The sequence below is a fragment of the Acanthochromis polyacanthus genome, chromosome 7, assembly GCF_021347895.1.
Source record: "Acanthochromis polyacanthus isolate Apoly-LR-REF ecotype Palm Island chromosome 7, KAUST_Apoly_ChrSc, whole genome shotgun sequence".
In the NCBI taxonomy this organism is placed as follows: Eukaryota; Metazoa; Chordata; class Actinopteri; family Pomacentridae; genus Acanthochromis; species Acanthochromis polyacanthus.
Window position 1 is genome coordinate 12,470,933 of NC_067119.1, and position 22,639 is coordinate 12,493,571.

Here is a 22,639-nt window from a genome sequence, read left to right on the forward strand (position 1 = left end):
CTGATTTTCTCCATCAGGCTGTGTGTTCACTCCCATAAAAGGAGGTGTTTAAACGAATCATTAGACTCTTTATCTGCACAAAGTGGACCAACAGTGTGCTGTTTACTTCAGTGTTCTAACTAGGAGCTATGAGGAATGTAAAAAACTACTAAGGCAAAAAGCACTATTATTCCAAATAAGGCCAGAGGTAGAAAACTGCTTCTCGCATAGGGTGATGTATTCATTGTACCTCTCGGTGCACTGTCAATGCAGCTTCTTATTTCTCTTTTTCATTTATTTTCATCATTTGGAGGGCTTTTTATGATCGAGACAGGAAAAGGGAGACAGTTTGGACTTGCAAAGCTCATCCAGGTGAGCTATTAAGGTGCCACTTAATTGTAACGTGACAGCTGCACACTGGAGCTCTTAAAATTTAAACTTTATATTCTAAAAGTGCATTTTGCTCACCATCTCAAAAGGAAGGATACCTGAACCAGATCAAAGTGAAATGAAAGTTATTGGTTGAATATTCTCTGGGATAAATACAAATAGACTCAATCTTCTTTTCATTCTTCTTGCAGCTGCACTCCTGTATCTCCACAGCTTCGCTTAGTGGCATCACAGACAAACAGCTGAATATCTATAGCGTATTCCCTCAACTAAGAACCTCATGTATAGCCAGGGAAAGAATTGGTGAAAGGTGGTACTTCTTACAGCTGATTCTAATTCCAAACTCTGAACAGAAGCGTTATTGCATCATTATTTATATATCAGTTACCATGGTGACATAGCCAGGTTAAAAGAGAGCCACCTTTAGGCTCAAAACACCTCGCTGACACATTAATCTTGCGTAGCAGTACAGCCCTCTGGTCTGCTGCTCGCACAAAACAAACAATTTGAGTCTGTCCCATTGGGCTTTATGTAATTACAAAAGTATGCAATTGATGGTGCAGCTCCAGTTTTATGTGGATTATTGTTTCATTTTAAAACTTCCACTACTTTTTGCTTTTCTGCGGGTGTCTTTTAAAGGGTTGCAGCATCCCCTTTGCTGCTGTGATGATACACATTTCCCCGCCGTGGCATTAGTAAAGGCTTATCATATCATATCGTACAACAAGGTTAATGCTGCAGGTCTCACTAAAAGCGCAGTGACGGTTAACACCTTCAGATGAAGCTCGTAAAAGCCATGGCAACCGCATGACTCAGATGTTAAGGAATAAATAAATCCCGTTCCAAGCTCCGATTTAAATTCCAGGTATGCAGCTCACCAAACGCTGAAACAATCTGGGAAACAGGATAAAAACAGTCACGCAGGAAAAATGTCGCCGGCTTTGACTCACAGATCTATTTATCTTTGTGTTTAAACAGGTTCTAATTGTAATAATATGTTCCCCTTTGTTTTGCTGTTGCTCTGCTCGACCCGGAGAAAAACACTTCATTAATCCGGCCGACTACATTAGGTAGTCAGTAATGAGGTGAATGTTTGAAGAATAAAAGCGATAATGACCCAAATGTTTGGTTATACATATATATAATTATGCATTTATTGACAAGAGTAATACAGGTCTGTTCTGGGACAAGCGGAGGTCAAACAGATGTGTCTCTTAGTTTACTTAGCGGACCTCCTGGTCCTCTTGTCCCAGGAGAAGTTTGCTCCGTAGGATTTTACTCGAGGCTTTGAGGTCCTCTTCTCTGTTACATCGTAGCTCCAACCTGGAGGGAAAACATCAGAGTGAGCGACGGGGGCGAGAGCGTCCACGTATGTTCACTTTGGATCAGTTCCAACCGCAATGAGGTGTGTTGTAGACATCAACAGGCTGTGTGTAGTCAGAACCGCTCTAATCGCTTTCATGGTGCAATAAACAGAGTAAGGCCGTTTCCTTTGCTTAGTTTCAACAAACTTTCCCAGATGGTTCATTTCTCGGAGTTGAAGTGAACTCGACTGCTGCTAGACATAAAACCACATCATCTCCGTTCACCTTTTGCTAAACCAGGCCTGTGTTCTATTGTCTAATGATCTTGTTCGCGCATCAGAAGTATTCTGTTAATGAGGCCTCCCTTCGTCAACAGGTGCTGACAGTCCTGGTTAGAAAAGTTACCAGAGGTGAGTTTATCTCCAACAATCTCCTTACATAAATCACTAACTGATAAAATGATCATTTTGGCTAAAAAAAAAAAAACCCTTTCAGTTACCACTTAGGATGCTCAAGTGCTCCAGTGATACTTGTGTATGTAACCGACACTATTTTCGATTGGCTCAAAGTGCACATTGATCCAGATTAAATCTAGTTACTCTCTCATTCAATGGCTGCAGCAAAACTGGCAACGACCTCAGTGGTTCTAAGCAGTGCTGAACATCACCTCTCCTGAAATGACTACTAACAGATTGATTAGATTGTTCATTTAACAGTCAGTTCATTCATTCTGTTTATTCCACTCATTAAATATTGATAAAAATCAGAGGCATGGTGAATGATTTTACTATGTTCTGTCATTTACAAAACTGAATTGTTGCATTCAGTGTTCCATTTTCTGTTTATCTTAATTACATCTCGAAAATGTCTTTACCATTTTTCTCGGCAAAAGCAATGGCATCTTCCTTGGAGGAGAACGTGAGCACCATGTTGGACAGAGGATCGGCCCTGAAGCACAAGACGAGCACACGGAAGTCACACAGTCAGAGAGAACATCTGCGAGGTAAATGATCTAATTGGAGTTTGTGTTGTAGTGGTGTCATGTTCTTACGTTGAGGCCCAGCCCATCAGCGGGTTCTCCCAGCGCTCTCTAGTGTCAAAGTCCATCTTCCACTTTTTGGTGCTGTTGATTCCCGACTGCATGGCGGTTTTGGTCGGGACAAAGATGTGAACCTTACGAGTTTTGATGTGTTCCTCAGGAACCCCCGTCACAGGCGTGATGTCCTAGAGGGCAGGCAGAAAGGACACACGTTGTACATCGAATTCCAGAAGCATTTTTTTGGTATATTTGTGGAAAGTCTCTCTACGTTCTCACAGTAATCCATAAATCAAGTGCTCTGTTAATGAAGAGTGAAAAAACATGGCAGTCGCAGGCCTGTCTGAGCACTCATACGTCAGCAGTCTTTGTTAAGGCCAGAGCCTGAGAACAGATAACACAGGAATGGCAGCCATATTTTACACTTCAACCTACAACATCTTGCACTTAGATGTTTTTCAGTGCTCATTGTGGTCTTGAACCTCCTCCAGTTTCATTCTGGTGTCTCAGGTGTCTGTCGTGTATTTTTGATCAAGTGTTGCTTGATGTTGGTCTACATTCCTTGGACTTCTCTTTTGCTTCTTGAAGACCTTTTACCTCTCAATCCAGAGGCTTTTTCACTTCTCTTGCTAAGTCTCTGCAGCTACTGATGTGCAACCCTGCAGGTAGATATTTTAAAAACTAAGTAACACACGGCTTAAAACAGATCTTTAAACCCACAATAACTATTTATTTGCAAATTGTGAATGATTTACAGCATTGTCGGCGACAAACCAACAAAGAACTTGGAAGAGGGTTCAACTGAGCAGTCAAAGTTTTCCATTGGCGTTAAAATACAGATGGAAATAACAAATCAAGAGGTTTTTAGTAGCCAGCAGTCTTCTAGACACCATTCTGACTTTCATTTGACTTGAGGACTGATTTCTTTTTCTTTCCCCACAAAGAGTTCAGGCATGTGTTTTTTGAAAGTTAGCTCGCAGGTGTTCAAAAATACAACTTTCAGATCTGACAACATGTTCTTAATGTCAGAAAAACGGGGTTAGGAAAAGGTTTGGTGGCTATAAAAGGTACTCAACTGCTTTATGTTTTATACTTTTGTGCTTCACATCAATCTGTGGAGATTTATTTCCACTACTGGGGTAAAAAAAAAAACGTCAAATTCATCTTTAGTGTCAAAGAACAATAAAACATGAAAAATCCAAGAAGTGAACTATTTTCACAGGCGCTGTAAAACAAACTAAACGTTGGGATTGTATTTTTTTATTATTCTTGTGATTTGATGTCATTTATGTCTCTGCCAGCACAACTGTGAACAACTATCTATTAATCTTTCACGAGCTCAAAACTTCCAGAATTTCGCTATAATTGTAAATTTTTTTCATGTGTTACTTGTAAGCTGAGAAGCAGCATATTATAAAAACAAATGAGACAAAGAAATATATCAAAGAAAGATTAGAGCGTTAGCCAGACATTTCTGAGCTTAAGTCAGACTGTCGTTATCACAAAGCTGATACAGATCGCCATGGTAACCTGCTTTCAGAGAAGAGTTTGAGATCAAAACCTGTCAGAAGCGCAACTTTCAGATCACTGGAAATAAGTCTTCTGTCTTATAGATGCCTCTTTGGGCCACAAGAGTTGACAAAAAGTGAAATTACAAAAAGCAATTGGTGTTTTTATCTGTCAACCTAATTAGAATGTAGGAACACATGAAAAACCTGTAACAGCAAAACTTTTATTATCGCACTAATGAACTATTTTACAGTGCTAATAGCTGCATTTTACCAATTTAAAGGTTGTTTTATTTCTAACAATGTTGATGCTGTTAGGCTCTTACAATCGCAGTTTGGAGTCACATTAAAAAATAAATAAATATAAACTGTATCCTCTGTGGCCTTTCTTAAAGTCATATGTGTGTGTGTTCATGCGCATGACATAATCAGGTGTCTATCATTTGCCCCCCCTCCCAAAAAAACTCTATTTAAAGACATATTGTATATAGCAAGTTCCATCCTTATTTATCACCCAGACATAATTTAGTATGTAGGGATTTTTCCCAGACTAATTTTGTGTTTTATTCTACTTCCTCCATTATATTGCCTACACTCCACCTTCTCACTATTAACCTGGAGTTTTTATCATTTTCATTTCATTTTAAATTTAGGATGAATGCTACACAAAAACATATTGCACTGTAATTATTTTGACATATTTCTATTGCAGTGAGTTGTTTTTTTAAATGATGTGATTTTTTTTCAGGGATGTGTACGAAATGAGCATGTTCGCTCATGTCTGGAGAATAATTTGCATCTCTGTAGCATCATAATATGTAATTCATGATGGTAATTTGTGACACATTTTACATTTATCAAAACAACTGCAGCTCCTGTCTGTGTGGCGATTTTGATCAATCTGATTATCATTTGAATGCAGTGTTTAACATGAACGTGTGCTCGGTGCTGGACAGGAAAAGAGTTACCTGAGTTAGTTGGTAATTAGCTTTATGACGCTTTTTATCCAGGTTGAGGCTCAGTGAAGGTGGATAAATACAATAGAGGTCAATGCTGCAGTCAAGTAACAGAAAAAGATAAGAAAACCCTAACGGCCATCTTAATGCCTAATACTTTAGATGATTTATTCCAGACCATCAGAAAGTAGGCCAGCGAGACAATTGGAGGAGGAGTGGCCTGTGGGCATACTAAATGCATATTCCTGAGCAACTGGAGCCCCTTCAAGCTCCTATCGAGGATCTGGTCCAATTCTTCAGGGAATTAGCAAACAAGCAATGGGAAGTCGGCGACAAAACACAGACAAACCTCCCAGCAAGCAGGCAGCAGCCACCCAAGAGTGAGGGCTTTCCAGAGCGGCTCTCCTTTCAGTGCAAGAATTTTACACATTTCAATGGCCATTACAACTTCAAAGATTCAAATTTTCATCATTGTTTGTCATCTGCCAGTTGATTTGTAGAAAGGGGGTCACTTTGCATGAACTCCACACAAAAGCCCGCCTTTCCTTTGGCAAGAGGAGCTTCCAGTGGTATTTAAGCCGAGCAAATTACAGGTCCAACTGCTAAACTGCTGCTTGTTTCAGTGAAACTCCTTTTGCCAGGCTAAGAGGCAAGACCAGACTGAATTTAATCATAAACGAGATCTGCACATTGAAAAGATTGTTAAAATGAAAGGGAAAAGACGAACAAAAGGGGGGGAAAAAACTTCACAAGTGCTTGGTAATTATTTCCGGCTGCCCTATCTACTTAACCTTAACAATTCCTTCTTGTCACAAAGAGGAGGAAAACATGTTCTCTTCACCCAGAGGGGGTAATGGTTCATGACACAATAACACACAAGACGGTGTTAAACAGCAACAAAATGAGATGCCAGGCATTTCTTTTTTCCATCTCGGAGCCCACTGAAACTAACCAAAATGTTTTAAAATGTTGTGTTCTGCAAGACATAAATTTTTATTTTGAGTGGACGATGTTCAAAAGATCTGTAGAGAGGTAAGAAGAACTTCCTGGGAGTTTTGGCGGAAAGGCTAGAACTATTAAAATACTTTGTGCATATGGACTGCAACAAGTTTGGATCGAGAGAAGAAAAAAATGTGAAACGGCACCTTTGAGTTGAGGTAAATCAAATTTACAGTCAGACACATTTAGCATTCTGTGGTCTGCTCTGTACTGAGGACAGACGCGTGAAAATCCCTCTCTGAGACGCATTACAAATTATAGCCTTGGGATTAGCAGGCCAGACTATGGTTCCGCGTATGTACGTTACATAAACCAAAACTGACACATGAGGCCCACGTATGGTACATTGGTGCCATAATTTGTCCAGATGTAGCAGACCTTAAATCACATCTTAGGCGTGGATGAGCACAAAAGGTCCTTCATGAATGAGGGAGGATGTGTCCAAACAAAGGCTCTGCCAAATCACTGAAAACACTCCGCTCATTATTTGGCATTGTTTGCAAAAAATACGAGTCTAGACTTCTATGATACTCGCATGCATTACACTGAAAGCTAGGAGGGTTATCGGCATAACAGGCTCACCCACAATCCCCAGATTCACAAAGGGAATGATTGTGGTTGGAATGTGGTGTGTTCCCAGGAAGACTAGAGAGGGCCATCACAAAAGGAAAACCCACACGGTGGGCACTTTTTCTTCTGCCATGTACAGGAAGCGAAATGAGAACTATCAAGTTTGACACTATTCACAGGGCCTTCACGGGGCCCTACAATACCTGGCTGGGCAGACAGAATGCCGGGCTTAAGAAAGGGGGGGAAACGGCTGGCAAAGTCTCCGTCACGTGAAAGCGTGTCGATATTTCTGACACCTCCAGGCTATGAGCCAAATAAAGAGCATAGGGGCTTGTCGCTGTGGGGCCGCTGGGCCCACCAGAATGCTGAAAGCTGGTACCCCTAATGCTCCAACAGAGAACTGGGATGGAAGATTTCCGTGTAAACAAGAAAGAAATCTCGCTGCGCTTAAAAACCGCAGGAAATAACGAGCTATCGGAATAGAAAGAAATGCAAGAATCTGGTTTCGTTGGGAGGGAATTGAGGTGTGAAATATCTACGAATCGAATATTCTCCTTAACCCTCGTGTCGTCCTGCAGGTCAAAATTAACCCGTTTCAAAGTAAAAAAAATATTTTCACAGTGACACTTCTGATGTCCACATTTTCAATATTTTGGGGAAAACTTTGAACATTTTTTGGTGGAAAAAAATGTTAAAAATATCTCTTAAGAACATTCACATAATAATCAACCAAAATCCAGCGAAATTCGCTGGATTTTGGTTGATTTTTATGTGAATGTTCTGAAGAAAATATTAGAAGTTTTACTGATACATATGTAATCACTTTACATATTTTTAGGATTTTTTTTGGAAGATTTTTAATCATTTTTTGAAAATATTTACAAGAATTTTCTTTGCCAAATTTCAAGGGAAACTTGTAAGGAATTATTGGAATTTTCTTCCTGAAGCTTTTGCAAATTTTCTGAAATTTGGGGAACATTTTTGTTGAATTTTTTTTTCAGACAAGGAAACTATATTTGTTGGTGCCCATCAATGAGGACGACAGGAGGGTTGACTGTATTCAGATTAATGTGAATTTTTTCCATCTTTGTAATCATTTTTGCATTTATAAAAGTGGTTTTTCGAGGTTAACTGGTGAAAATTTACTTAGCCTCCTCCACTATCTGGAATGCACTTAAAGTGTGTGAAAAACAACAGGAGAAAGCTGCTCTGATTTCCATTCCATCTCTAGTCTAATATTAGTTTAAGATAGTGGCCCCAGAGACAACATTGGTAGAGGGGTGTTGTTTCAGCTACCAGAACAAAATACTGTCCTGGAAGTCCAGTTTGAGTAACTGATCCATGAGCCGGAACGTTTATCTGATGCCAACAAGCTGCACAGCGGAGTATAATACTGAGAGACAGGACTTTACACCTCTGGAAAAAACTGCAGGGCTCACAGGGTAAACAGCAGAAGTATGCTATTCAGGTTACAAGGTAATACAGCAGGAATGTGTGTTTGTACGCATTCGAATAAATGAGGTTACATTTTTCATGTGGCGCCGCTCTCTGTTTCCTCTTCGGGATGGCGTTTCACTTTGTTTGACCAGTAAGCAGCGGCTGACATGTTTGTCCGATTAGAGGAACTGACGAGCTTTTATTTATCTAATTCTACTTACAACAATGACTTATGCTTTCTCGGTTTCCCATAAAATTATGTGGCCAATTTTCTCCGGCTCCAACGGTGGCATCCCTCTTCTTAGTCCCATCTACAAAGCGCCTATTGGCTCTGATGTTTTCCTAGCCAGGAAAACAACATCCACATTATTTGAAGAGATGGAGATGTGGGCAGTGCTTAGTGGGGTGTCTGGTTCAGTAAGTGTTCTTCCAGCCGCCGCTGCTCCCATATCGTTTAGCCCATCTTGTCAGTTTCAGATGATTTGCAGGTGAATGTCCACGTTTCCTGCAGTTCATTTCCCACAGTTTATACAAAGGAATATTAAACCCAGTTTTGTCTGTTCGATGATATAAACTATCCTCTCCATATTATTACTGATATCATTCGCAGATCTGGACAAAATGAAAGAAGTATTTTTCTGTGGTATGATGTTTTCCAAGAGAACAAATGTGATTTAGCCTAAAAAGAGGTTTGCCAATAACAATATATCTCTTCCAAAATGAAGATCAGACTTTTGTAATAAAAATCGGCTAAGTATTTTTGAAACAACTAATCTAATATTGTTGAAATTATCAACGGCACGGGGGAAATCTGAACAGCGCTTCATTCTGGTGAGCATCCTGGGATTTGGCAAACATGGACAAGCACTTGAAAACAGGTAAGTATGAGGAGCTCGACTTCCGAACACACTACTGTTCATTCACTTAGTGAACTGAACAGCCCTGTCTTTCTCACTCCATCATCGGATACTCCCTTTGTGCACATTTAGAAAAAGACTATTATTTTAAACATAAAGTAAACCATGAAACGGAAATTCACATCTGTTCTTACAATGATCCGGGACGACTCAATCACTAATGCTATGAGAATGATCTGCTCTCCATTAAAGCAGAGCGGGGAGACACAAAACATGAAGCTTCAGTGCTGACAGCAGGATCAACATGTTTTTATACACTATGTTTAAATAAATGGTTGTAATCCTAACAGATTATTACCACTTGAGCTGAAATGATTGGACAATTAACAAAAAAACGGATTTAAATAACTTCATAGGCAACTTGTTTATCGTGCGGATTTGCTTGATTTCTTTGGTCAGACAGAAGACATTTAAATTACCAATGGCTGTGTTCTGAAATATTATAGATAAATCAAGTAATCAATTAATGGAAAATAATAACATTGAATCAATACTGAAATAAGCACACATGTGTGCCATCTCATCCAAAAAGTAGCCCAGGTACAGGGTCACATTTTCTAAACACATTGTTAATGGTGTCCTACTTTTAAGGCTTGTTAGGGTTTACAAATCTAAACTGAGGTATACAGTGTATTTTCCTGTTAGTGCAGTAACCAAACACACGAGCAAACAAACAAATAATGGATGTCTGTGCTTGACCGGTTCAGACAAAACATTTCTAGCATCACTACTACGTTTTAAGGACACCGTGACACAAGCCAGGTCCAGCCCACCGTAGCTCGGACACCTGTACGCCAAAACTGCAGCTCGGCAGTCAGAGGGGTCACGAGGTCAACCGAGTTGAATCATGGTGAGTCAGCGTGCGCTGAAAGCCCAAACACATCACCCTTAACCCCCCACTGTCCGGCCCACACCCAGACCGAGAGGCTCACTCATCAGCCTCCGCCGGCTCCCACCTTCAGACGTCTTTGAAGTGGGAAAAGCGTGCCAATTACTGATTGGACATAGGGGGTGTCTCTAATAGAAACAAATATTATGTTGCTTGCTCATGTGTGGGAGCGGTTCAGCACTGGAGAGCGAGAAGCAGCTGGCATGAGGGTCATCACGAATCTCGCGTTACACATACCGATGAGGATCGGAAGGAGAGGACAGACGAGGGGTCATTTATGAATGTGTTGGATTGCAGACACGCTTGTTTGTTTGTGTGTGCATCTCAAATGTCTTCTTTTATGTTAAACAACTATAAATAGCCCCAAGTTATGATCATTTATCAAGCAAAAGTGTATTTGAAATGTCGACAGAATATCTTTGACTTTTGGACCGTTAGTTGGACAAAACTTGCAGCTTAGACTCTAAATTATGGGGGTATTATTGTAGCAAAACTATTTGTCAATGCGACTCGGGAGTTGTCTGTCTGTATTTCAATCCATGTGTCCGAAGTGAGATTTGTCAATGTGTAAAAGAATTTGTCTATGTGAACTGAGATTTGTCAATGCGAACCGGAATCTTCAAAAGTAGTCTGAAAATTTAAAATTTGTACATGAAATAAGATTTGTCCATGCATACAAGGAGTTGTCAATGCGTACAAAAACATTCGTAGTTGAAAAATTTACGTATCCCACTACACATCATCAGAAAATACAGACAACTCACCAGTTACGAGTCGTTCGGTTTCACAATTGGCTGTTTTATTTTCACGTGACTTTTGCTACACTTCTGCTGTGAGTGAGATTCGCATCTGAAAAACGTCTGGGTTTTGGCTCCCTGACCTCAGGCTCACAGGCTCGCCCATGCTGGCTGCCTTCCCCTCTGCTGCCCTGTACCTCAGCAGTTCTCGCTGTCTGCAAGGCATCAGGCGGCGCTATGCCTCAGTCTTTGAGCGATCACGACATTGTTTGGTAGGATGTCTTCATGAAAGAGTTTGCTCAGCGACCTATAAACTCCGCAAATGTAAGTTGTTCACATGTAGCTGCAATATTATATTTTTTAGAAGGCTCAGCAATAGCCTGCCTAAATATACAAACTGCAAAAACAATAACATGTACTCACTGTGTGCGATCGGGGCTCCATCTTGTCCACACCCTGCCCCACAATGTCGCGAACGCTCAAAGACTCTGAGACATAGCGCCGCCTGATGCCTTGCAGACTGCCAGAACTGCTGAGGTACAGGGCAGCAGTGGAAGGCAGCCACCATGGACGAGCCTGTGAGCCTGAGGTCAGCGAGCCAAAACCCAGACGTTTTTCAGATACGAATCTCACTCACGGCAGAAGTGTAGCAAAAGTCACGTGAAAATAAAACAGCCAATTGTGAAACCGAACGACTCGTAACTGGTGAGTTGTCTGTATTTTCTGATGATGTGTAGCGGGATACGTAAATTTTTCAACTACGAATGCCTTTGTACGCATTGACAACTCTTTGTACGCATGGACAACTCTTATTACATGTACAAATTTTAAATTTCCAGACGACTTTTGAAGATTCCGGTTCGCATTGACAAATCTCAGTTCACACAGACAAATTCTTTTACACATTGACAAATCTCACTTCGGACAAATGGATTGAAATAGAGACAGACAACTCCCGATTCGCATTGACAAATAGTTTTGCTACAATAATACCCCCATACTAAATGATGAATCAGAAATGACATACAGATTCATTTGTAAGGAAAACAATCTAACTGGCTGTGTCTATTATGTCTCATTATCCACTGACCTACCAATTATATTCTCATCTATTTCCACTCTAGCACACATACAGGGTGTCTATAAAGTCTCCTTACAATTTTAAGAATTTATTACAAAGGCAGTTGATGAGATATTTTAACCAGATTTGTTTATTGTAATCAGTGTTTACACACGTGGACAAAATTGTTGGTACCCCTCAGTTAAAGAAGGAAAAACCCACAATTCTCACTGAAATCACTTGAAACTCACAAAAGTAACAATAAATAAAAATTTATTGAAAATTAAATAATCAAAAACAGCCATTACTTTTGAATTGTTGATTAACATAATTATTTAAAAAAACAAACTAATGAAACAGGCCTGGACAAAAATGATGGTACCTCTATAAAAGATTGAAAACTATTTGACCAGAGTGACATGATTAACTCAGGTGTGTCATTTAATTGACATCACAGGTGTTTCCAAACTCATAATCAGTCAGTCTGCCTATTTAAAGGGAGACAAGTAGTCACCCTGCTGTTTGGTGAAAAGGTGTGTACCACACTGAACATGGACAACAGAAAGCGAAGGAGAGAATTGTCCCAGGACATCCGAAAAAAATTATAGACAAACATCTTAAAGGTAAAGGCTATAAGACCATCTCTAAACGGCTTGAAGTTCCTGTGACAACAGTGGCTCATATTATTCAGAAGTTCAAGACCCACGGGACAGTAGCCAACCTCCCTGGACGTGGCCGCAAGAGGAAAATTGATGACAAATTGAAGAGACGGATCGTTGGAATTGTATCCAAAGAGCCCAGAGCAACCTCCAAAGAAATTAAAGGTGAACTCCAAGGCCAAGGTACATCAGTGTCAGATCGCACCATTCGTCGTTGTTTGAGCCAAAGTGGACTTCATGGGAGACGACCAAGGAGGACACCACTGCTGAAAAAAACTCATAAAAAAGCCAGACTGGAATTTGCAAAAATGCATGTTGACAAGCCACAAAGCTTCTGGGAGAATGTCCTTTGGACAGATGAGACCAAACTGGAGCTTTTTGGTAAGGCACATCAACTCTATGTTCATAGACTCAAAAAGCAAGCATACGAAGAAAAGAACACTGTCCCTACGGTGAAACATGGAGGAGGCTCAGTAATGTTTTGGGGCTGCTTTGCTGCATCTGGCACAGGGTGTCTTGAAAGTGTGCAAGGTACGATGAAATCTGAAGACTATCAAGGCATTCTGGAGAGAAATGTGCTGCCTAGTGTCAGAAAGCTTGGTCTCAGTCGCAGGTCATGGGTCTTCCAACAGGACAACGATCCAAAACACACAGCCAAAAACACCCAAGAATGGCTGAGAGAAAAGCGTTGGACTATTCTAAAGTGGCCTTCTATGAGCCCAGATCTGAATCCCATTGAACATATGTGGAAGGAGCTGAAACATGCCATTTGGAGAAGACACCCATCAAACCTGAGACAACTGGAGCTGTTTGCTCATGAGGAGTGGGCCAAAATACCTGTTGACAGCTGCAGAACGCTCATTGACAAATACAGAAATCGTTTAATTGCAGTGATTGCCTCAAAAGGTTGTGCAACAAAATATTAAGTTATGGGTACCATCATTTTTGTCCAGCCTTATTTCATTAGTTTGTTTTTTTAAATAATTATGTTAATCAACAATTCAAAAGTGATGGCTGATTTTGATTATTTAATTTTCAATAAATTTTTTATTTATTGTTACTTTTGTGAGTTTCAAGTGATTTCAGTGAGAATTGTGGGTTTTTCCTTCTTTAACTGAGGGGTACCAACAATTTTGTCCACGTGTGTATTAACGTTTCTAATCACACTGAAATTGTGTGTTTCGGGTATCCTGTTGGTGAAATGAAACCCTAAAAAATGGCTATTCCTGAAGAGAAGGCACAATGTGTACCCAGATATCACTCCCTTGGACTTCTTTCTATGGGGTTATGTTAAAGACATCGTGTATCGAACGAAGATACGGGGCGTTACCGACTTGAAGCAAAAGGTTTCTGATGCCACCACTGATGAGGCTATGCTACAACAAACATGGCAAGAAATCCAGTACCGTCTTGATGTGCTTCGTGCTACTAATGGTGCCCATATAGAGGTGTATTAAATGAGGTAGAAAAAACTTTGACAACCACCGATTACAATAAAACAAATCTGGATAAGATATCTTATCAACTGCCTTTGCAATAAATTCTTAAAATTGTAAAGAAACTTTATGGACACCCTGTATTATGTTGTGAAATTTAAATTGTGGCAGAAATTACATTAGGATTTACTGTTAACTTTTTGTTGTGAGGACAAGAAAATAGGCTAAAAAAGAAACTTGTGATATTTGTAAAATTAGAAAAAGAGCTGTTCGCCCACAACCAATGAATAAGGCTAAGTGTAGGCAAACAGGAGTAGGAAGCCTTTTCTATCCAATCTGCAAACACAACACTTAGCAGCTAGACAATTCCTAAAACTACCCAGCGCTGACGGGGCTGAGGAGTCCTCTTAAGAGGCTTAGTCTCTCTGGAAGTGAGTGTTAATGAATGAATACTATTTAGTGGATGATACATAATAAAGCCTCTTGTCTGGCACTCTTCAAAGACCAACATCCTCTGACCCACTACTCCAAACTTGAGGCCAGGAGATTTTTTGCATTAAGCGCACCTATGAGAGGGCAACCAGACAAAACAGACACTTAAGTTGTCTATGTGCAAAGGAGGGAGGAAGGGTGGGAGAGGAGGATGAGAGGGAGAGAAAAGGGGAGTGGGGCGGTGAATGTGGTCTGCCTCCACTGTCGGTCACTCTGTGTCTGAGGCTAGACAGGCTTAGAGAATATTCACCTGTGCACTGCAGACTTTAACTGCTGGTGCTAAATATACCCTCATAGCCGGCACAGATGGATTTTTATTGTGATGTAGCGTCTTTGTCGTCCTACGTGCAGATTATCTCCCAGTGTCCAAATGTGAAAGAAAAGGCCTGTCTGCTTTCACACTTTCAAAACACTTGGAATCACTCGGCATCAGGGAGTCCGTCATTCCAGATTAATCTTGACTGATAGACAAAAAAGATCTTTCAATCTGATTTCAATTTAGGGCTTTAAAAACAACCAACAACAGGCCTTTTAATTCAACTATCTCACCGCAATCAAACCCCCCATCTTTTGTGCAGATGTGATGTCACTTGCCGAACAAGTGCTGTGCTTTAAATGCGCGAGAAGCCAAAGATTTCAGATTAGTAAACTTAACATGCCAATCATCAAATGGGCTCATCAATTTATAGTCTCTTCCTCTCCCCGTCTTCCTCCCTCCTTTCCCCTCAATTCCCCGCAGTCTAATAACTGTCCTCCCTCTGTCTCGTAAACCCTAGTGCCTTTAGAGAACTCTATAACAAGGCTTCACAAGCGCTTTAAGATTATGGTGTCGTCTTTATGTGGAGAGAGGGAGCGCACTTGGCTGAGGCAGGAGTAGACGTTCAGACACTCGGCCGTAAGTGGGAGATATTGCGTTGCATATTGAAGCAGCTGTTATGGTTATAACCGCAGTTGTTTCTGCAAAGGGCCAGAGAGTCAAGCAAAAAGGCCTGACTCTAATTGACTGAGGTCACAGACATTCCGTGTAAAGCTGTGTATCAGTGGCCGGTCAGTCGGACCCTGGGAAGCTTGCCCAGCATGCTTAATCAAACAGTAATTACAAACAAAAGCAGGTCGGCTTGGGCACTCCAGGGAACAGCTCTGGGCACTGGAGCTCCATCACGCAGGTCTTTTTATCCGGCATTACTTCTGAAATTCACACAAGGGCCTCGAAGTTTTGTTCAGAAAAAAGTCAAACTTCAGATTTTAAGTGTTAAACACAGTCAGGCCTGCAACGAATACATTTTTCAGTGATTTCTTCTCTATATTCTCTAACATAATCTTAGTCAATTATTCCTTTTGCTGTTGAAAAATAACATTTAAAACAGTTCAGAATCCAAAGATACTCGATTTACTATCATATGAGACAAACAAAAGCAGCAAATCTTTAAAAACGTTTAGAAGCAGGAATTGGGTAATATGAGGCACTTTTGCTTGAAAAAATAACTGTAAACCTGAAATATACATTTTCTAGCTGCTGGACATGTAGCATTCTGTGGGAAACTCTCCCTGCGAGCGACACATTTTCTAAAGTGATTTATCTGCTGGTTTTATAAAACAACTTATTACATCAGCTTTAGTGACGAATCACTAATACAGACTTCTACCCCATTATGTTTTTGCCTGCAGAAAAATTGCTACAAAATGTCATTAAGTATCCTTTTCACACAATAGTTCAGATTTGTGACCTGCAGGAGTTTCTCGTCCTTTCACAGCCTAAATTTGTCTGTAATGGAGACGACCAAACAAACTGTAGAGACGCAAGTTCCTGTAAGGGTTTGCATTTTTTGACAGACGAGAACGAAGGACAAGATAATGAGTGTCGCACAAACATTCAGACAGAGTTTTTGGAGTGAATTCAAAATATCATTGCCCTGGCCAAAATGCAACCTCATCTAAATGAGGTTATCAGAAACGTTCACTACACAACGGGCCGGTCAAGAGAGGCAGTGTGCAAACCCGGCATAACCCTCACTGGATCGAGATCTTTGTTTGATTGGTCTAAGCAGAGAGGCAATTCACACTTATTGACAGCCTGATGAATGACTATCGTGCTGACATATGCTGAATGCCCAAAAGGGAGAGTGCTCTCATTGCCCTCTTCCATGTGAGACGGAGACCACTGTACTGTAAACAGCTGAGGGCCTCTCTCTTTGGCCTGTCTGGGTGAGCATTAGAGTACTTCCCGCCGTCACCAGTAACGGCATGCACAAAGGAACCTCTGTGGCCGACAACACTGAAGTGGCCAACTGTCTTTTTCGTGAGTCTCAGGGTGTCTCACAAACTTTTTTCCATGCAAGCTTCTTTTCTTTCACCCCCTCCCCATTTTTAGAGGCCCTTTTTTCCTCTCCTCTGCTGTTCCTCTCAGTGGCCCCTACTGAAGAGGACAGAGACAGCACTCCGCCCAGCCAAAGGTTTGTCTGCCAGTATGGCCAGCTTTGGTCTGGGACAAAAGCACACTGACGCTGCCCACACTGCTCCCCCCAAGGAACAAAGTCCACAACAGACTCCCACATTCTCCCCAAACTCCCTCTTTCTCCCGCTACTTCTAATCTCCTTCGTCTTTTAATGACAAAAGCATTACTTCAAAGACAGTCTTTGGTTTTGGACGGTTGGTACACTGCTAACCTTGGCCACTTCAAATGCATATGCTTATCATTGTTTAGGCTTGTGCTGGCAGCACTTAATGAAAAAGCAGGCTCCAAAGACCATGTCTGGTGCAAAGTGTAAGCTATAAACCTAACTTACAAGCCATCCATCGTATTTATAGAAACTAATTCTGTTGCACTGGCTGTGGTATGTTGGTCTTTTTTAAAGTTAAAAGTACTTTGGAGCCAAAAGCTAACAAAGCGGCTGCTCACAAAAGGCTTAGTTGTTAGGTAAATAGAGGAAACACAGTGTGGACTTCATAGAGATTTGATCATGCAGTACATTTATATGCACTTAAATAATTAGCTTTCGCTCATAAACATCATGTATACTAGGAACTAAGCCTGCAAATTGTAAACCCTGTAGAAGATTAGAAAAAAGTTGATTTTTTCAGCAAAAATTTATAAGACAATTTCTTGGCCATGTATTCAGTAAGGCTGCAACTACAACTGCCTTCATTATCTAAAAAAACACGCTCTTTACAATTAGTCCTAAACCAAAAGATTTGTACTTTCAAAAATGTAACACAGACAAAAACAGAAAAAGTGTCAATTACTGAATGTTTGGATTTTTTTCTTAAAATCTAACTTAAACAGAGATCTGATTATCAAAAGAGAGCTGTGATCAATTTTCCATCAACTAACTTATTAATCAGCTGATCACTTAAACTCTAGTAACCACATATCTCATCTTTTTATGTGTGTGCTTTAGGACTTCAGACAGAGGATGTGTAGTGGCAGCAGAGAGGCAGGATCAATGTAGTAAAAAAAAAATCTCTCAAAATAGGCTGTAGTACATAGCTGCAGGTAACACGTATGTAACACATTACAAATGATTGTGTGTGTGCCTGGTTTTCCTGTTGCATATGTACAAACTGAAATCAAACTCAATCACAGGGACTCAAAGTCAAAGCAAACAGATCCATACTGTCCTAAACACTTAACTTAGGGCTATAGACAGACACATTTTCTCTCAAACACAGTAATCTCAATAGTGGTGCCACCACTCCACCAATTTTACAATTTATAAAAGGTCTGTTTACAGGTTTTGGACAGTGCTACTGTATAAAAACCTATTGAGGCAGCAAGGTGATCTGTGAGAAAGTCAGATAAAACTGGCTTTCAAATGACACCGAGGGCCACAAGTTGAAAATAAAAATACTTTTCAAAAAGTGATGTTCTCTCCTCTGCTTGAGGTTAGCAGCTCAGAGCTACTTCACCCACTAATAGTATAATGCAGCGATATCGCCAACTGAACTGTACCAAGCATTCAGGTTTTAACAAGAAAATGAACTGAACAAAAATGCCAACATTCCTGGTTCTGCCTGCATCAATTTTGACACTTTAAAAAAAAAAAAAAACAATCAAGAGTCTTACAGAAGAGCAATGTCAGTAAGTTAGCAAAATATATTTTGGGAGTAGTGCAAAAGAACAGCTAAAATGCTACAGATGAAGAGAAAAAATACGTCTAAGACGAGTCAAATACCTCAAATCAATCTGCTGTAAATTTTACAGTGACAGAGCATGTTGTGAAACAGCTCTGCACTGCCAATAGGGAAACTGCAACTAACATGCAAGTCAACAAGCAACTGCTGATGCTAAACGAATGCGCTCAAGCAGGTGTCATTCTTCAGTTGTCTGGAAAAATGAAAATAATTCATTAGTGTTGCTGCACTATGATCACGGCCAGTAATCAGTCAGTAATAATCTGGTTCAAGCTCAGCCGTATGCACAGTGGAGCCAAGACACAACACATACATGTTATGACAATCCTTCACTACAATGCTGCCACTCTTTCCACTTCACTAATGGATGTCAAAAAAGGACTCCATTGTTTTGATTGAAATTCATGGTTATATATATATATTCTATGTATATTTAAAAATTAAAGTCACTATAAAAGCTGTACATTGTAATCTGGCAGTTGGCAAGTCGAGACACCACGGGCATGCATTAACTAATGAGCATTGTTCCACAACCCATAACTCTGCCATAACGTCACATTAAACCTAAACTCTATTAGTCAAATATCCAGTAGTTGCAGTACCTTCTTTAATAACATACGATCAGAAGCTGTGTAAATGTGAGCCGTGAGGCTTCACAGAATGACCACTGACATTTTCCAAGACCATTAATTTGTTACAGAAGCCCACTGTCTAGTACAACCTCATTTTGACAGCACATTAGGAGTGTTTTTAACAGTTCTTCCAGAAAAGTAATTTGGAAGACAGCAGATCAGACAAGCACCAATCCATGTGTCACGTTGTCCAGGGAGGGATTCTACCAATTTCTCATTAACTGTAATAAGCTGCGTGTCTTGTCCTGGTTTCTCTGCCAGCCTCAATGTTGATGTGCTTGTAGACCTGAAAACCATTAGACAGACGTTACACGCAAGCACAAACCACCAGAGGCACACAAGTGACGCAGAAGTAAATGACACACATAAGTTACGCTCGGCGACCACTGACTATCTTGGAGGAAAGCGTTGGGGCGAGGATACAGTGAAAAGAAATGGACAAGGAGGGATTCCCCCCCGCCACCTATTAGTTCTGTCTGGTGAATCTCTGGCAGACTCTCGCTGTCGTCCTAATGACAGGACGTGCTTCATGTTGGCTGTGGGTCAACTGTCAGGCGAGGACTGTGTAGCTCTTTGTCAAAGTGCAGTCGCGTCCTGTCACAAAACCGCAATGTGCCGTCACGGCTGAGTCAGGGAAGGGCACATTCCAGATCATGTCGAGATAATCCCAATATTATATTGATTTGAAACGCATGACAATCTGCCAACGCAGTCTCAGGTCTCATATTTTATTTAAAACATAGAGAAAACAAATCACTATGGTTTCTAGTTTAGAATTCTACTTAGGTGTTTTATTTTGAAAAGCTTCTGCTACTTTGCTGGAATGAAGACCTGTAAAGTGGACTTACTTACAGAGACGTGCATCAGAGATTCAACTGTATTTGATGAAAGTTAGATGACCAAAATGGGAAATTAATTTCTGTGTTCAAACAATTGGTTTAACCCTTCTTTCATAGATTTAACATATTAATAAATGGGCTCAAAATGTAAATAATCTAATTGTGATGATTCATTTGTGATTTATCATGCACAAAAGGCAAATATTTGTTGGTTCTGCATCAAAGATGACAGTGCCATCTTTTCCATTTCAGTGTCATAAATTAAAATATTGCAGCTTTTGCCTGCTGAAGTACATCAATTATGTTTACGAGTGATAATGAAAACAGTGTTTGGGTGTGGGTGCAGTTATATTTATTACTCTTGAAATGTGAAACACTATTTGTTCAAGTATTGATCTGCCTCCTCTGCTACTTTGTGGAATAAATTCTTAGCCAACAAACTGTCTAAGTAAAAGAAGCCACTGATTTATTATAATTTTTGTCTTTACCAGCTCACATTTAGGCCACAAAACTAATTTACAGTCTGACAATTTAATTTGTATTTGGACAACACCATGTATAGTTCAGTTGCACAATGCTATCAAACCTGTCATCCAATAATAACCTCATGTAATTGATGATGAGGCCAGTGTATAATTATAAGTGGAAAATAGTCATCAGTGTTATTGTGCAAAGAGAATAGATCACATTGTTTGGTTCTGTAAGGGAGAACTAAAGCCAAAAGCTAAATTTTAGGACAAGCCTGTCTGCAACAAGCACTGGTTAACACCAGTAAAAAAAAAAAAGCTCTTCCTTAATGCTTACTCTTTGCACAAACTCTATTCCTGACAAAGAACTAGTTGCATGAAGTATTTTTTAATAGCAATAAAAGGACAATGAATTCAACAGGCACAGAGTCACAGGCAGGCTGAAAATTCCTCTTTACAGAGCAGCGCATGCATAGACTTATGCCTGAATTCATGATTATAACCAGTGAAAGTGAAACATGCCAGCTGACACCAATTCATGCTGAATTCAAGTTGAGAGACTTCCAAAACAAAATGCATTACTTTCAATTTGTACATCAATACAATATGGTGATTCTGTAGTGAGTGTTTTGGCTGCTTATGGCATTTTCTCCTATTATCTAGATTATGAGGACTATGAATACAAATCTGTCAATATGATCACAAAACAAGGAGGCAATCACTAATCATCTCATTCATCTTGTCAAATGAGATGGGAAACCTATCATTTAACTGCCCTAAGTGCCAGAAAAACATGACTTTGCTGAATTTATTTTCCAAAAGGCCAGATGGTGCGTAGTGAGGTATCACTGTAGCATATGTAACTCAGCTGTATGCAAAACATCAAATAATGCATTATCATATCTTTTTGAAATCCAAAATATATCCTGCATTTGTGCCTTTGTCTGTATTCAATGTCTGTTGAATTAGAGAAGACCACATAAAACTTCAGAGATAATTTTAGAACATCTTTGGAACATCACATGATGGCATGGAATAACACTAACTTCAAGAAACCTGACTATTGTGAGAAATGTTTTATTAATAATTGTATAATTAGGGTTTGGTAACTAGGAAACCTACCACGAAGTACATCCTATGTGGATATAACATGGAATGTTTTACCAAAAACTACCTTTAAGCATTGATGCAAAGATGTCTAAACATAAGTGAGGATTGTGTTGTGTTATTTTGATGCTAGTGGTTAGCTTCCTTCCAGCCACCAGTACCTGCTGACTGTGAGGTTAACTGTAGTCAGTCTTCAAAATTCGCCTTTCCAATTAGTTGTTTTTATTAAATAAAGCACCCTGTCTCGCAGATTATTAGTGATGGTAGCCCGCAGTAACGATGTTTAATTGTGTTAGTTCTTAAACTCATTTCTAGCTGGACCTAGCTGTAGCTAATTAGCTAGCTAACCAAGTGCAGTAAGGACATTAACATTAGCCAACAGCCTAGTTAATTTAGAGCCTAAATGCGCAAGCAAGGACGTGGGTAAAACTGTAAAGTCCCATTTAATGCCCAGCAAAATCTGAAATCTTTTAGCATGTCTTATTAAAGTGTTCTACCGCTGGTTAGCTTACAATCATTTTAGCCTGTGGCATGACAGGCACACGGCCTCCTCGTTTATTCGACTTTTCTACAGAAAATGGAACAGCAAACTCAGCTCACAGGAACACGCAAGAGCATATACTTGATAAACAGCTTATATGAAATTACCTGATCGGGTTCAGGAACATTTTAGAAGCTACATTGACCGCAGATAAACGTCCCAAGCCGAGAAGTGACATTGAGGCAGCCATAATTGTTGTCAACAATGACGTACGGCGGCCGCGAAGGAACAAACAGAGCGAGCGGCTGAGAGAGACAGCTGGCAGATGGAGGTCTGGTGCCAGTGACTAAAATTACTTTACAAGGAAACAACGAGACATGTCCAGACATATCAAGCAGCTATTTACTGCGCTGATGTTTGTTTCGTATCACTAAAACGATACTGATAGTGTAATGTGAAAAAACAGCATTATGATGAGATTTTATTCTTGCTTTTGTCATTTAGTAACTGCTTCATAATTAGGGAAATTATAGTTTCTTTATACCCAGCTATTATTTTCATGTCTGTTTGGTAATATGACCAATATGCTGTACTTTGTGGTAATTTAAATTA

The 22,639-nt window shown here is 40.0% G+C and overlaps 1 protein-coding gene across 1 annotated transcript; it reads right to left on the reverse strand.

Annotated features, from left to right (window-relative positions):
- Window positions 1-1,493: 1,493 nt before the first annotated feature.
- On the reverse strand, window positions 1,494-22,351 carry ndufs4 (NADH:ubiquinone oxidoreductase subunit S4). Its single transcript, XM_022218083.2, has 5 exons — window positions 22,195-22,351; window positions 19,341-19,419; window positions 2,725-2,897; window positions 2,548-2,621; window positions 1,494-1,692 (listed from the first exon to the last, which is right to left on the reverse strand). Exons 1-5 carry the CDS (start codon window positions 22,275-22,277, stop codon window positions 1,589-1,591), a joined length of 513 nt encoding a protein of 170 aa, XP_022073775.1. The 5' UTR covers window positions 22,278-22,351; the 3' UTR covers window positions 1,494-1,588.
- Between the last annotated feature and the right edge of the window lie 288 nt (window positions 22,352-22,639).

Coding starts and splice junctions, on each gene's coding strand:
- ndufs4 (XM_022218083.2), bottom strand. CDS start 22,277: ATGGCTGCCTCAATGTCACTTCTCGGCTTGGGACGTTTATCTGCGGTC. Junction 2,898..19,340: donor TTACAGTTAATGAGAAATTG/GTAGAATCCCTC, acceptor CCTGCCCTCTAG/GACATCACGCCTGTGACGGG. Junction 1,693..2,547: donor TGCTTTTGCCGAGAAAAATG/GTAAAGACATTT, acceptor TTTTCCCTCCAG/GTTGGAGCTACGATGTAACA.